At 38.1% G+C, this 14,999-nt stretch overlaps 1 protein-coding gene across 7 annotated transcripts in view; it reads left to right on the top strand.

Annotated features, from left to right (window-relative positions):
- LOC127852971 (neurogenic locus notch homolog protein 1-like) overlaps positions 1-14,999 on the top strand; it is a 48,102-nt gene that overhangs the window by 19,174 nt on the left and 13,929 nt on the right. Inside the window, exon 1 of one of the 7 annotated variants that reach the window (XM_052387074.1) lies at positions 7,798-7,935. The exons of 3 other annotated variants lie outside the window; for them this stretch is intronic. In XM_052387074.1, the coding sequence (XP_052243034.1) occupies positions 7,813-7,935 (123 nt within the window). In that variant the 5' untranslated portion in view covers positions 7,798-7,812. Of the gene's footprint in view, positions 1-7,797; positions 7,936-12,359; positions 12,483-12,963; positions 13,012-13,415; positions 13,724-14,999 lie in introns of those variants that run through there. 3 more of the 7 variants (XM_052387073.1, XM_052387077.1, XM_052387076.1) reach the window with 3 other exon arrangements.

Here is a 14,999-nt window from a genome sequence, read left to right on the forward strand (position 1 = left end):
CAAGTTTGTCCAATCGTTGCTCAATACGCTTAATGGCACTGGTAAACTGATCATAAGTTCCCTCATGCACCGGGTTGGTTTCAAAAGATCTCTCTCTGCTGCTTGTGTTTGTAACACCCCTAATCTGCGCACCTACACCTTGCCCCGGACGTCCCAACACCTCTTCATAACGCTCAACCACCTCCACAGCTTCACTAAGTGTCTGGCAATTTTTATCCATTAAACGGCATCTCATCTCGGCTGAAACATTCTTATTAAAATGTTGTAATGCAAGCATTTCTTGGGCCTCTTGATCAAGTGTTGAATAGGCTTTCTGAGACAGTAGTCGAATTTCATCCCCAAAAGCAGCAATTGTTTCTGTTTTTCCCCTCATTCTGTTTTGCATCTTTGAAAGCCATCGGTTCTGTTGTCTTTTACTTCCAAACCTCTGTTCTAATCTGTTTGTCAGGAGTTTGTAAGACCGTTTCTCTGCAACAGGTAACGAACTGTAATGCATGCGAGCCTGCTGCTTAAGAGATGTAGCAAGGTAAAGTAACTTCTCCTTTTCGTTCCATTGTGCAAGCTCTGCACAATCTTCGAAGTATGCGATGTACTGGTCCCAATCTTCATCTCCGGAATAAGGGTCTGGTTTAATGTTTGGACGCGGTCCACGTCTGTAAAAGCCACCATATGCCTCGTCAAATTGGCCCTCTTGGTACTCTTGACCTTCCCCTCTTCCGTTCTCGTTGACATTGAAGTCAACCTCGGAGTCGGACTGGTCATTGTTGTCCGCCATTGTACGACTAATGTGATGGTAATGGCACAAAGAAAAAGAACTTGAAAATTTGCACTTTATTATTCACAATAAAACATAAATCATATAAATTTACACAACAAGCAGTTAGGAAACGATCATCTACTTCTGTTTCTGTCTTTTAACGTCCCTGCCGTTCCGTTCTGGTGCCGACGTTCCGTTCTAGTGCAGCCGTTCCCGTTCTATTGCAGCCGTTCCCGTTCTAGTGCAGCCTTTTCCGTTGCAGCCGTTCCCGTTCTTATGCAGCCGTTCCGTTCTGGTGCAGCCGTTACCGTTCTATTGCAGCCGTTCCCGCTCTATTGCAGCCGTTTCCGTTCTTGTGCAGCCGTTCCGTTCTGGTAAAGCAGTTCCCGTTTTCGTCAGCCCGTTCCCGTTCTCGTCCGGCCGTTCCCGTTTTCGTCAGGCCGTTCCCGTTTTCGTCAGGCCGTTCCCGTTCCCGTCAGGCCGTTCCCGTTTTCGTCAGGCCGTTCCCGTTCTCGTAAGGCCGTTCCCGTTTTCTTCAGGCCGTTCCCGTTTTCGTCAGCCCGTTCCCGTTCTCGTCAGGCCGTTCCCGTTTTCGTCAGGCCGTTCCCGTTTTCGTCAGGCCGTTCCCGTTTTTGTCAGGCCGTTCCCGTTCCCGTCAGGCCGTTCTCGTTTCTGTCCCTTGCTGTTTTCCCCGTGGTGACGAAAAATAAAAGTTCTGAGATGCTAAAAGTATATTAGCATCCCACTTCTGACACCAATGTAACGGTTTCGTTCCGTCGGTAAATACTGTGTCCTGTCTATCAACCAGGTAGTTATTAGTTTATTAAAATGTTATTAGTCTGTGAATAGATGTCTTCAAGAATAAAGAAATGAAAACAGTGAGACTTAATTTATTTATACTTCTCAAAATATACCAACATGAAACAACAAATGTATAAGAATATAATATAGTTACATTTTGTCCGACATCCCAGTTCTTTCTTGTTATTATTATTATTAAAGGTTTTAAAAGTTTAAATAATTTTAGATCTTGTGTGGCCGAAAAGTTGAATGTCCTAAGTCGTCTGCGGCGCGTCTTTTATATGGATGCCCCTTGATACAATTCCTCAGACTCCGTAAACGGTTATGCGACAGCTCCGACCAATCAGAATGCTTGAATCGCCGATTTGAACCACTGTCATCCAATCAAATATGCGCGCCAAATGAACTCTTCAAAACGCTTCCGCACATCAGGAAATAGTTCCAAATGTTATATCTATGCTTATCAATCAAATGACAATAACTTGATATAAAACAGTAGCAAATCGTTAACATTAATACAATAAGACATAGTTTACTGTAACCATAAACTATATGGCGCAGTCTTTTACTAAAATCACAAATATCTTTTTATGACGTCACAAGCATGGTCGACACTGTTTATGAGTGACAAGGAAGTGTTATTCTTTATGGAATTACAATCATAGGAACGAGGATTAATAACTAAAGTTGTGAGTAACATTTAAGGATTATAAGGATTAAGATGTAGATAAAATGATATATGCATGAAACCTCAGTAAACTGTTCAACATGCATATGTCATGTAATTCAACGAACTGTCAGAATCTGTCAACATTCGGTGAGTAGGTCTTTGCCCATATCCTAGATAATGAAACATGTTATGAAACCTTATTATTAGTTTTGCTTAGAATTACTTGTAGTCCAATATATTACAATACTATTGAATTGTATCAAGGCAATGAAACACTGCCATGTCATTTGATTAATGCACTTTAAACTATTGAAAAATTACTTTTTGTTATAAAAACTGGATATATTTGCCATGATAAATGTTTTTGCGTCATTGAAAGTACTGGAGGTTATCTCCGCGGCCTGGCTTATTACTCTGCACCTACAATCTCCACTCAGAGTTGACGTTCCATGCTCTAACATACAATATCAGCCATTCCAAAAAAATGTTTTGTAAGTATCGTATCATAAAAAGTATCATTTTCTTTTATATTTAAAAAAAAGTGTTCAGGTTTGGGTTAATAATAAAAAAATAATGAATAACATTTTTAATGAAAAAAATATAAACGGGAAAACTAGTGTTCCACTTGAATCGGCTATCGCCACGTGGTTGGTTATAAATGCAGGGATTTGAAAGTCAAAGCACTGCGCGGTGGTTGCTGCACCTATAGTAAGTGAGTGAGAAACCGTCCTTAAACTTTGCAATGCCTTAGCGTCTATAATGTTGTTTTGTAATAAAAAATCGCCATGTGCTTTATTCGATATGTAAGTAACGCTCACTTTAAAATGTTTTTGGATGCACTAGAACTAGTAATTCGTGAATAATTTATTAAATGATCGTTTAGCACCTGACTTAAATATCATTCATTGTAACCGTGAACAAATTGTCACAATTGATTTTGATATTGCTCGGCTTGCATTTATACACTTCAGTGGGGTTTGTTTAGTGCACGATTGTTAATTTGTAACCGCATAAACCACGAAAACATGTCTAGCATACACACACGCGTCTTTTTTACATGCTTGTTATTGAAGATTATCTCTTCGAGTTTATCAAACGTCTTACAGCCGCATCCCGTGAATTGTATGTTTACAGTTAAAAAGTAGGCGGCCAGATAAGATATTATTGCCATGTTCAGTTGTTACAAAACTTGATGTCACAACATTCTTGATGAACATGGCACAATCAGTGCATTTGACTGCTCTTGTCTCTCGCAGAATAAAGTGTTCTCACTTACAAAAAAAACACTGTCTCGAGTGCCTTTTTTGTTGGGATACCACCACCTCATTTGCGCAGCAGCAACTTGTGTTTACTCACTAAATTGAATCGTGGCTTTTCCCGAAACCACTTGATGCTATTCGGTTTTTTATAAAAAGGAACTTTCTGATTAGAAAATTGAGAAACCGTTTGGCGTAAATTCTCAGAATCCAAAGCCACAAAGTACAAAGGATGATCTGTTATGAAGCATCTCCACAAAACATACGCAATGCACGAAACCAATAAAAACCAGCAAATAGGATTATAAAGCAAATAGGTGCTTTGTTGCAAAAAAGCTATGTAGGTAACCAGACTGTTTAGCCATTAGACATTGACAGATAAGATTAATAATTGAAATTATATTGCTTGCGCTTAAAAATATTGGAGTTTCTTATGTACCATGTAATGATAATTATAATAATAACATAGAAATGAATTATATGATGACAATTCTCATCTGTGGTTTGCATGGGTAGTCATATTTTACAGCACATCTTCCATATTTGTTGACTGATTAAACACATTTTTAATATTTCGCCTTACAACTATTGTTGTTCTGGTAAATAGGAATACATTTGAGTAAATGCAATTGTTGGTGCTTTACTTTTATAAGGCATGATGTACTGTTCGAAGTTCTGGTTTATAGGAAAACATTTGAGTAAACGCAATTGTTGGTGCCTTTCTTATATATAGCATGTTGTAATCGAAACTGCAATATTTTGTATTATGTTGTAAAGAAATATCGAACCTTTTTTTTATCTGAGCGGATTTTATTATTAGCTCCTTCATCTGAAAATGGGTATATTGTTATATCGGCCAGCGCAACTCTTGACACTCCTCCTCACCCACGTAGCCAGTTCAGTGTTTATTTTATCGCCTTGAGCTTTTTTATCTCATCTATTTATCTTTATTGAAAACCATCGTATCAAATAGCTTGTTTTACAAGGTTGACGATTTTGTTTATAGTCAAGCCTAACTTGTAATTAATTTGCTTAAGATTTTGAGATAACCCATTCCTATATTTAAGACATATGAATCGTACATGTAATATGATACAATTTTCGCCATATTTGCAATACGAAATATGAATCATGGTATAACTGATTATTGTCGCTATATTGTCAAGCTGCCTTCCTTGCTGAAGTGTCTTGTGTAAATTATACAACAAACAAAACAGTTTACAGAACAAAATCAACCAGAAGTGTTTTGATATTAGACAACTTAAGTTATAATGATGCCCAAACTTTGCCATGTTGATCAAGTGTGTTATGTTCCACGCTCAGTATACCTCTGATGAACGTCTTTATCAGTACAGGATCCTCATTGCAATTGCTAATCGATTACGTGATATAAGATACAAATTGATTTAAGATGGCACTGTGAATTACAAAGGAAACTTTGCATTAGAAAAGGTTGCAAACACAATATATTGCTTCTTTCAAATCACATGCGAAGCAGACACACATATACATTAACATATATACATTTATAAACGGTATAATAAAAATTGCAAATAAGTTAAAACTCCTCCTAGCTTAATATAACTATGTTATATTTGCAGCGCGATCTGTAAAGTCGATAATTTTTTTCAACTGGAAATATCGGAGTCTTATGTTTTGAAAGTTGCAATTAAATGCAAACACGAGTGCTCGTTTGACGTACTCGTTTTACAAAGATGATAATAGAAATCATATAAAATTATCATAATACTATTTTTGTTAATATAAGTCATCGCTTTTTAACATTATTTCCGAGACGATTTATCCAACATGTTTCCAGTCATACTAAAAGATACCACAAAATGTACGTGATTGTCAAACACAAAACATGGGTAAGAGAATAAAAAACATATGGTTTCATACCATTGACAAAGAAAATGAAACTTCGATAATTTCAGACAATTATATCGTGTTATTACCTATAAAGATAATATATTTATCGAATGTACAAATATAAAATAGATACTTGAAAGAAAATCCATAAAATGATACGCAGTAAGGTGTTGTTCAAATTGTTTAAACGAACATAAACAAGGAACACCATTTCGTAATAAGGTCGTTCGATCGTAACCACGAGCGTCCTGTTAGATTTAAATTAACCTATCATTCAGTATTACCAACCACCCCCAACCCCGTTAACTTTTCACGATTATCCCGCAAGGCACAGATCCGCGATTATTCCGCATCATCGTTATTCACACGTGCCTTTAGCTGGGTTATTTATTTAGCTTGCTTTACTTTTTATATTAAACAATTGTCTAAAGCTTATGCAATTAAGAATAGCTCTAAACAGATGCACAATTTATATAAGATGTTAACTACTAAATAACATTTCGTTACATTAATATCTCAATATGCTGACATTTATAATTATATTTGCTTGTTTTTATAATGTGTTGATCGATTTTCTTTATACATTGTTTTGCGTGAAATTGAGTATTTGAAAGAGATTTCATAACAATTGATCTCCATGGTTATTTATTGGTAGTGTATGCATCCCTCTGTAGACTATAAATAATGACTTGGTTTAAAAAGCATCAAGAATTTGATACATATATGTCGGCCCTGTAATATGGATTTAAAAAAAACAACAACAGTTGATTCATCGTTTAAAGTTTAAACCACAAATATATCTTGGAATCTTTCTTAAACTTGAAATGGAACAGTAAATACATCAACATGCATTTTATATGTACGAATATGTTCAACTGCAAGATGTGTGACAATATTTCTTTCATATTTAAATAAGTGACGAATAGAGCGCAACTATTAAATTCTTGTACACTTAAACAAGTATTGTCATGGTTAAATAATGCGTTCAAATCATCGGTTTTTGTTGTGTAGGACAGATCATTTCTATTTATAACTAATGAGTGGGAACATTTGTGAAGTCCCGCTTGTGCAAATTCTTAACCTTTGAAATACGGTAAAGTACAGTCAGGTTAAGATGACTAATTTACGTGAACTACGTAAATGTATAAAGATTTAAACTGATATCTGAAAAGGTTGAAGGTTCTCTAAATATGTTTGCTTAAGTTTCACAGGCTGTAGAAAACCAAAAATGAGTCATTTAACTCGTACCCATGTTTGCGTGCCCCAGTTTGATCGATTTCACAAACGCAGTGTTGGTTATTGATATGCCACTGTTTACGTGCATACCGCATTTGTATTGATGTTCTCGTTTTAAATTATTTTTATTAACGGCTTGTCGTAGGACTGGCATTAATAAATTAGAGCAAGGTTAAATATTTCCTGTTGTAATTTTGCTGTTTTTATAACAGTGAACTAATACGTGGACGCATCGTGACATTGATATAGCCATTGGGATGTAAAGCTTGGAGAAACTTTAAATCCGGGGCACACCTTTACGCACATATGCAAATGATCTTATAAAGTTATGCATGTAAGTTAGATAATCAGTAATTCAACATTGAAACCGTGCCTAGAAAAACGGATGTGAATACTTAGAAAATAGTACACTTTAAATAGTTTGTTGAAGTACAAAGTACATTTATTTTACAATGTATAACCTACATGTAAATGCTGATTTATGGCTAAGAGTAGAATGGCATAACATCTTGAGCACAGGTGGTTAGCGTGTGGCTATGCTATTAATTAGTGAAAACCGCATTTTAAATGATGCATAATGATATTTTTACGAAAAATCTACTTTTTTTGAAAAAAAATTCACTATCAGATATATATTTAAAAAGGTTTTCAACTCGAAATCACCCAATATCAGGCCAATATCAGAGGGTGGGATATTTTCCATGGCTCTTTGTCATTTTTCCTCTCATTAAACATGATTGTATATATTTATTTGAATATATTGGGTTCCTGGGCCCATATACTATCCAGGGTACGTTAATCCTCGTTTTCCAAGAGCTTGGTTCATGTACCAAACACAGGTGGTTAGCGTGTGGCTATGACATTAATTAATGAAATTATCATTTTGAATGATAAATAATCATAGTATTACGAAAAATCAACTTTTCTCAAAACAAAGTATTTCACTATCAAATATATTATATATATAACAAGGTATCCAACTCAAAATCACCCGAAAACAGGGAGCATCGCTTTGAACAGCCATAACTTCATCAATTGTGCAGCGATTATCACGATCTCGGTCTTATTCAACGCAAATGAATTTCCTTTCTGGAAATGTATATATCTTGTTATATTTCTACGAATGTTGGGTCAAATTTTAAGAAAGAACACGACACACAACTCGGTGACTGTGGTATAGCTTGCACTGGCCACGCCTACTTGCAGGACACGCCTACGGCATGAATGCCTCTTTGATAGCATGTTCAGAGACAGAGTGTTTTGTATGCTTGACGAGTACGGATGTAAATAAAACCAGTATAACCTTCAATGGTGTTTGTTCCTTAAATGGAGTTCCTTTAATGGTGCTAACTAGTGTATTCTGTAGATGAAACACTACAATTGGCGACGAGGATATTAAACGTTCAATTACATTGTCTTAAATGATGGAAAAAGAAAACGACTATTTGCCCCGATTCGATGTGCATGGTGAACCGTCGGGATTAGCGGCAAAGTGGAAGCGTTGGTTTCGAGCGTTTGAACTGTATGTTGTCGGGAAAGGAATTAAAGACAATGACCGTAAACATGCATTGTTGCTTCACATGGCTGGCATGGAAGCGCAGGATGTATTCTATACTTTGCCGGAAGGAGAGGGAGCAAACGTTTATGCTTGAACCGTCGATGCGCTAAGCAAGCATTTCGCGCCACAATCGAATGTTCCTTACGAAAGACATATGTTCCGGAAGTTAGATCAGTCGCCGACAGAATCCGTAGATCAATATATCACACGGTTGCGACAGAAAGCAGAGACGTGTGCATTTGAGAACACAGATGAGCAAATTAGAGATCAGGTGATTGAGAAGTGCATTTCAAGTGAATTAAGACGGAAACTTCTGCAAAAAGGACGGGATTTAACCCTGACAGAATTGCGTTCCATTGCGAGAACATTAGAAAATGCTGAACATCAGGCAAAATGCATTGAGCAAAGCCCACAGGCGGTAAACACAACAACAAGCCGAACAACAAAAGGTACGTTTGCACGGGAAAATCGTATTCAAAATGACGTTCAATGTTTTAAATGTGGGAAACGGGGTCACATTGCAAAAGACAGCACGTGTCCAGCGCGTGGAAAGCACTGCAATAAGTGTGGCAAGATAGGACATTTTGCGATTAAATGCCGATCGGGTGAAAAGTCGAAAAAGAAACCGCCTTCTGTGCGTAAAGTTGTGGACACAACTGATGACAGACAGTTCACGTTTACTGTACAAAATAAGTACCCGACAGCAACATCGATAATGGTCGAAATTGGTGGTGTACAAATAAAGGCGATCATTGACTCCGGTTCCAGCTGCAACATTGTGGATAGGAAAACGTGGGAGTTCTTGAAACGAAATGACATAAAATGCAGGGACGAGCCAAGGAAAACAGAACTGTATGCCTATGGATCTAAGGAACCACTGAAGACTGCTGGTGTATTTTGGTCAACGATTGTTTACAAGGGTGTAGCGGTAGATGACGCAGAATTTGTTGTCATTGAGGGATCTGGACAGTCCTTTTTAAGCTGTGATACAGCTATGCGACTTGGCGTACTTAAAATAGTGCGTCAAATGGAAACCCCGGGAATATCGGATGTTGTTAATAATTACAACGAATTATTTACGGGACTTGGAAAACTGAAAGGTTATCAACTTGAAGTGCCCATTGACCAGGCTGTAACACATGTAGTGCAGCCGACCAGACGCGTGCCATATCAGTTACGAGAGAAGTTGGAAGCTAAAATCAAAGAATTACTCGACTCAGATGTCATTGAACCCGTAAGTGGACCGTCGAAGTGGGTGTCACCTGTCGTCATAATACCAAAGAATGATGGCGACATTCGACTTTGCGTTGACATGAGACAGGCAAACAGAGCCATACAAAGGACTAGGTATCCAATACCAACAGTGGACGAAGTGTTGCAGGAAATGAATAACAGCAAGTATTTCAGCAAACTGGACATTGAAAACGCGTATCATCAAATTGAACTGTCCCCAGAATCACGAGAAATCACGACGTTTACAACACACAGTGGACTTTTCAGGTATAAACGTTTAATGTTTGGAATAACATGTGCTCCAGAGATGTACCAGATGATTTTGCAACAAACATTGCAAGGCTGTGAGGGTGTTAACAGCATTGCCGATGACATTATTGTCCATACTGCAACGAAAGAACAACATGATAAATGTTTAAATAATGTGCTATGTGTATTGAGAGACAAAGGTTTTACACTTAACAAGGAAAAATGTCAATTTTACATGAATAAGTTAGTGTTTATGGGTCATGAGCTGTCTGAGAGAGGGATAGGGGCAACGCAGGTCAAGGTCGATGCTGTAGTAAACGCGCCTGAGCCGCGAAACGCGAGCGAGGTTCGAAGTTTCCTCGGTTTAGTGAATTTTTGCGCAAGATTCATACCGAATTTGTCTACGATTTCCGCGCCGTTAAATGATCTGTTAAGAAAGAAAACGGTGTTTAAATGGGGTCGGTCTCAACAGGACGCGTTCAAAGAATTAAAAAGAAGGCTATCATGTGCCGAAACATTGGGGTATTACGATAAAACCGCGCCGACAAAGGTCATAGTCGATGCGAGTCCAGTAGGACTAGGTGCTGTGCTCGTGCAGGTTCAAAATGGCGAAAACCGCGTAATAAGTTATGCCAGTAGAAGCTTAACTGATGTTGAGAGGAGATACTCACAAACTGAAAAAGAGGGTTTAAGCGTAGTGTGGGCATTAGAGCGTTTTCATCCATGGCTTTATGGTATCGAGTTCGAGCTTCTTACTGACCACAAGCCACTTGAATACATTTACGGACCAAGGTCAAAACCGTGCGCTAGACTTGAGCGATGGGTTCTTAGGCTGCAACCGTACCGATTTACGGTTAAACATGTGAACGGTCGAGACAATATTGCAGACGCACTGTCGCGACTTCCGCTCAAGCACAGTTCTAGGACAATAGATAGTGTAGATGACCACGAATACATTAAATTTGTTGCGCGCGAAGCAACACCCAGTGCTATGACCACTCGAGAAATAGAAGAGGTATCATTTCGTGATGATGAGATAAGCAGATTACGCGAAAGCGTGACGAACGGGACTTGGGATAAACACGAGCAAAATCAGTTCATACATATCAAAGATGAACTGTGTGTAATTGGTTACTTAGTACTTAGGGGTACGCGAATCGTTGTCCCGCGTGAATTACGCAAACGCGTATTAGACTTAGGTCACATAGGTCATCCGGGAATCGTGTTGATGAAAAGCAACTTGAGGACCAAAGTTTGGTGGCCGGGTATTGATAAGGAAATTGAAAATTACTGTAAAATGTGTTATGGCTGTCAGTTGGTAAGCCAGTCAACAAATCCCGAACCGATGACAAGAACCGAGCTACCAAGTGCCCCATGGCAAGATTTAGCCGCGGACGTATTAGGTCCGTTGCCATCAGGTGATTACATTTTTGTTTGTGTCGACTATTACAGTAGGTATGTAGAGCTTGAGGTCACCAAAGTAATAACTAGCGAAAAACTAGTGTCAATATTAAGGAAATGGTTTTTGACGCATGGCTTGCCATTATCTCTACGTACAGACAATGCTAGTAGTTTTGTTTGCGAGCATTTCGAAAATTATTTGCAGTCTCAAGGAATCGAACACAGGCGAAATACTCCCTTGTGGCCGCAAGCAAATGGGGAGGTTGAACGTCAGAACCGTTCAATACTAAAGCGATTACGCATATCTCAAAGTCAAAATCGTAATTGGCGATTAGACCTCGATGATTACCTGATAATGTATCGAAGCACACCCCATTCAGTAACGGGTATGTCACCTGCTGAGATGCTGTTCGGTCGTAAGATAAGAACATGTGTTCCTGAAATTAATACGTATAGGCGGGAAGATAGCGAAATACGTGATCGTGATTCCGAGAAAAAGGGGAAAGGGAAAGTATACTCCGACGCGAAACGAAATGCAAAAGAGAGCGAAATTGTACCAGGCGACAAGGTTCTTTTGAAGCAAAATAGAAACAATAAACTCGACACTCCGTTCAGTTCCGATAAGTACACAGTTATAGATAAGAACGGGAATAGCGTGGTTGTACGTGCCGATGATGGTACCGAGTATCGGCGAAATGTAACGCATATAAAAAAATGAATGAACAAAATCCTCAGACAGACTCAAATGTAAACAATTCTAAAAGTGAACATTGTCAAATTAATGTATCATCTGCGGGTAAAGACAGACCGATAAGGGTTCGGAAAATGCCCGAGAAATTTAATGATTTCAAACTGGTGTAAATGCACCGCTAAATAGGCATGTAATTTACTGGTGTTCATTCGAGACAACACACGTGGCGCTTATCCCGCGGATGCTAGTAAATTTCTATTAAACTGACATGTGTATCATGCTCCGAGTGTAAAATGGCTTATAAACGGAAATTGATTAACAGCCAGTGTGGTCGCTCATTACTTTCATGTTAACGATAAAAGGAAATTGTGTGAGAACATTGCTAGTACAAGCGGCGTGCTATTTTATTTTCATTGATAAAATGTTTTCATTTGTGATGTTTTTGTTTTGATTAAATTTAGTTTAGATTGTTTCATAAATGCATGGTGTAATTTGTTATCATGAATTGTTTGTGAACGTATGGGTTTATGTTTAGAGTATGTATTTGTTGATCATGCATTATTTGGTTTGAAAAAAAGGAGGGATTGTGGTATAGCTTGCACTGGCCACGCCTACTTGCAGGACACGCCTACGGCATGAATGCCTCTTTGATAGCATGTTCAGAGACAGAGTGTTTTGTATGCTTGACGAGTACGGATGTAAATAAAACCAGTATAACCTTCAATGGTGTTTGTTCCTTAAATGGAGTTCCTTTAATGGTGCTAACTAGTGTATTCTGTAGATGAAACACTACAGTGACCTACTTAACATCGATCAGACAGGATTAATTAATGCAATCTTCAGATGGGAAGACACACCTTTGCATTTGACCAATTAAATCAATCGTGTGTTTAAAATGTCGGTTAGTTGAAATGTAATTAATTAAAGGTTTCAAATGGCGCTGGACAGTTAGTTTTGATACATAATGCAACGGAAAGCACGGTAAGAATGCTTTTTCATACGTTTTATTGAATTATGGTATCGAGGTCCGGGAACTTAAAAGGGGAAATGCACTTTACTCCGTGAAGATTTCATTCGTTAATCCTGTCTGATCGATGTTTAGTAGGTCACGCGAGTTGTGCATCATGTTAGTTCTTAAAAGTTGACCCAATATTTGTAAAAATATTGCAAGACATGTACATTTCGAGAAAGGAAATTCCTTTCTGTATTGAATAAGACCGAGATTGTGAAAATCGCTGCACAATTGATGAAGTTATGGCTGTTCAAAGCGATGCACCCTGTTTTCGGGTGATTTTGAGTTGAATACCTTTTATATATTTGATATTGACATTTGTTGTTTTTTTCAGAAAAGTTGATTTTCGTTATAATATGATTAGTTATCATTGAAAATGATGTTTTCACTAATTAATGGCATAGCCACACGCTAACCACCTGTGATACCAAACGCATATCTTACATGTCTAACTAACAATTTGACATAAAATTGTCCTCGAGAAAATATTCAGCTACCGGTAGTACATAAGAATAAGACAGAGCTTTGCGTGCAAATGGATATATGATTATTCGGTAACTGTATGAAGTGGTTATTTAAAGCTAGATTGGGGTTCCCAAAAATGACGTTCAATAACCTGTGCATGGATATTTTTCTATCTATTAATAGCACAAGTAACCTGTATAAATTATAAACTCAAGTTGCTGTCGATGTGATTTGCTCAGAGCGTTCAGTCTATTTACACGTGTTTGTGATAACTTGATGACTTGAAGTATTGTTGCATGTCTGACAACAGTCAACTGTTTCGGGTTATTGTTAGTAGCTACTGAATAAACGCTTTATGCCAAGTTGGTAAATAAACTGATCTGTGCAACTCTGAGAGAACAAAGTGTTAGGCGCACAAGTAGAAACGTAAACTACGCAAATGTTCTGAAATTTTTCTTTGTGATAATGGATCATACAATCGTACAGGAAGAGGAACAAAATATTCCGTTAAATGATAGGACGGTATGTAGATCTAATACTCTATTTGCGCCGCTTACCTTGAAAACATAAATACATTTGTGTAAATTGTCGTTTCACAGGCTAATCAGGGACGAAACTTGCCGCTTAAACCAGATTTTCGTTAAAAAAGAATTGCTTAAAACGAAACGTACCATAAAACGGGGAAAGTGTCGCCATTTATTAGCCTGTGTTGCCTGCAAAGCCTAATATAGGGCGGCACTTTACGTCCACGCATAAAGCCCGGTTTTTCCAGAGCGAGGCTCTTACAGAGATTTTTGTGTAAATATAAGCCGTGCTCTGTGAAAATGGGGTTTAATGCATGTGCGTAAAGTGTCGTCCCAGATTAGGTTGTGCAGTCTGCACAGGCTAATCAGGGACGACAATTTCCGCCTAAACAAGAGTTTGCTAAGAAGATACTTTCTTTAAACGATAAATATAATTAAAAGCGGAAAGTTTCGTCCCTGGTTAGCATGTGCGGACTGCACGGGCAAATCTGAGACGACACTTTACACACTTGCATTAAACCCCCTTTTCACAGAGCGAGGCTCATATCATTTTTTTACGTCAACGTACTCGAAATTTGCCACTTGTAAAACATTAATCGATGCGACTTTCTGTTCGTCAGCAGTTGTTTGTCCGAAGGTTTTAAGTCAAATGGTTTGTGCAATCATGCTCTATATATTACCATAACTCGTCACCTTTATCCTCGATTAGACAGTTCCAGCTGATCAAGTAAAATGTATAAAGTAAAAAGATGTTCGACAGTTTTCAAATAAGGAGACTTAATGCATCTGCATTAAGTGTCACCTAAGCTTGGCATGTGCAGTCCTTACATGATAATCAGGGACGGCACGTAAAGATTAAACAGGATTTTCGTGATGAAGAGGCTTCCTTAAAACGAACAATTCAATAAACAAAGGTGGAAAGTATCGTCCCTGATTAACCTGTGCGAACTTCACAGGCTAATCTGGGACAACTCTAGGCACATGCACTGAGCCCGTTCTTCCCAGAGCGAGGCTCAAATGTTCCAATACCCCAATTCGTTCCTTATTCGAAGAGTTGTGTCACCAATAAGAGTGACAGTCCATATAGCGTTTGCGATATTTGCACATGCAGACAGAATAAATGAATGTAATCTGTGTGTGTTTTGATAAAAATGTGACATGTGGGTGCAGCAGAACTTCCGCGGGTTTGATAAATTGTGTATGTCCCACTTGAATTGAACATGGGACATTTGCTTTATTATTATCATCCACAGTCGATATAAAGCAGTATAATT

Source organism: Dreissena polymorpha, chromosome 12 (assembly GCF_020536995.1).
Source record: "Dreissena polymorpha isolate Duluth1 chromosome 12, UMN_Dpol_1.0, whole genome shotgun sequence".
In the NCBI taxonomy this organism is placed as follows: domain Eukaryota; kingdom Metazoa; phylum Mollusca; class Bivalvia; order Myida; family Dreissenidae; genus Dreissena; species Dreissena polymorpha.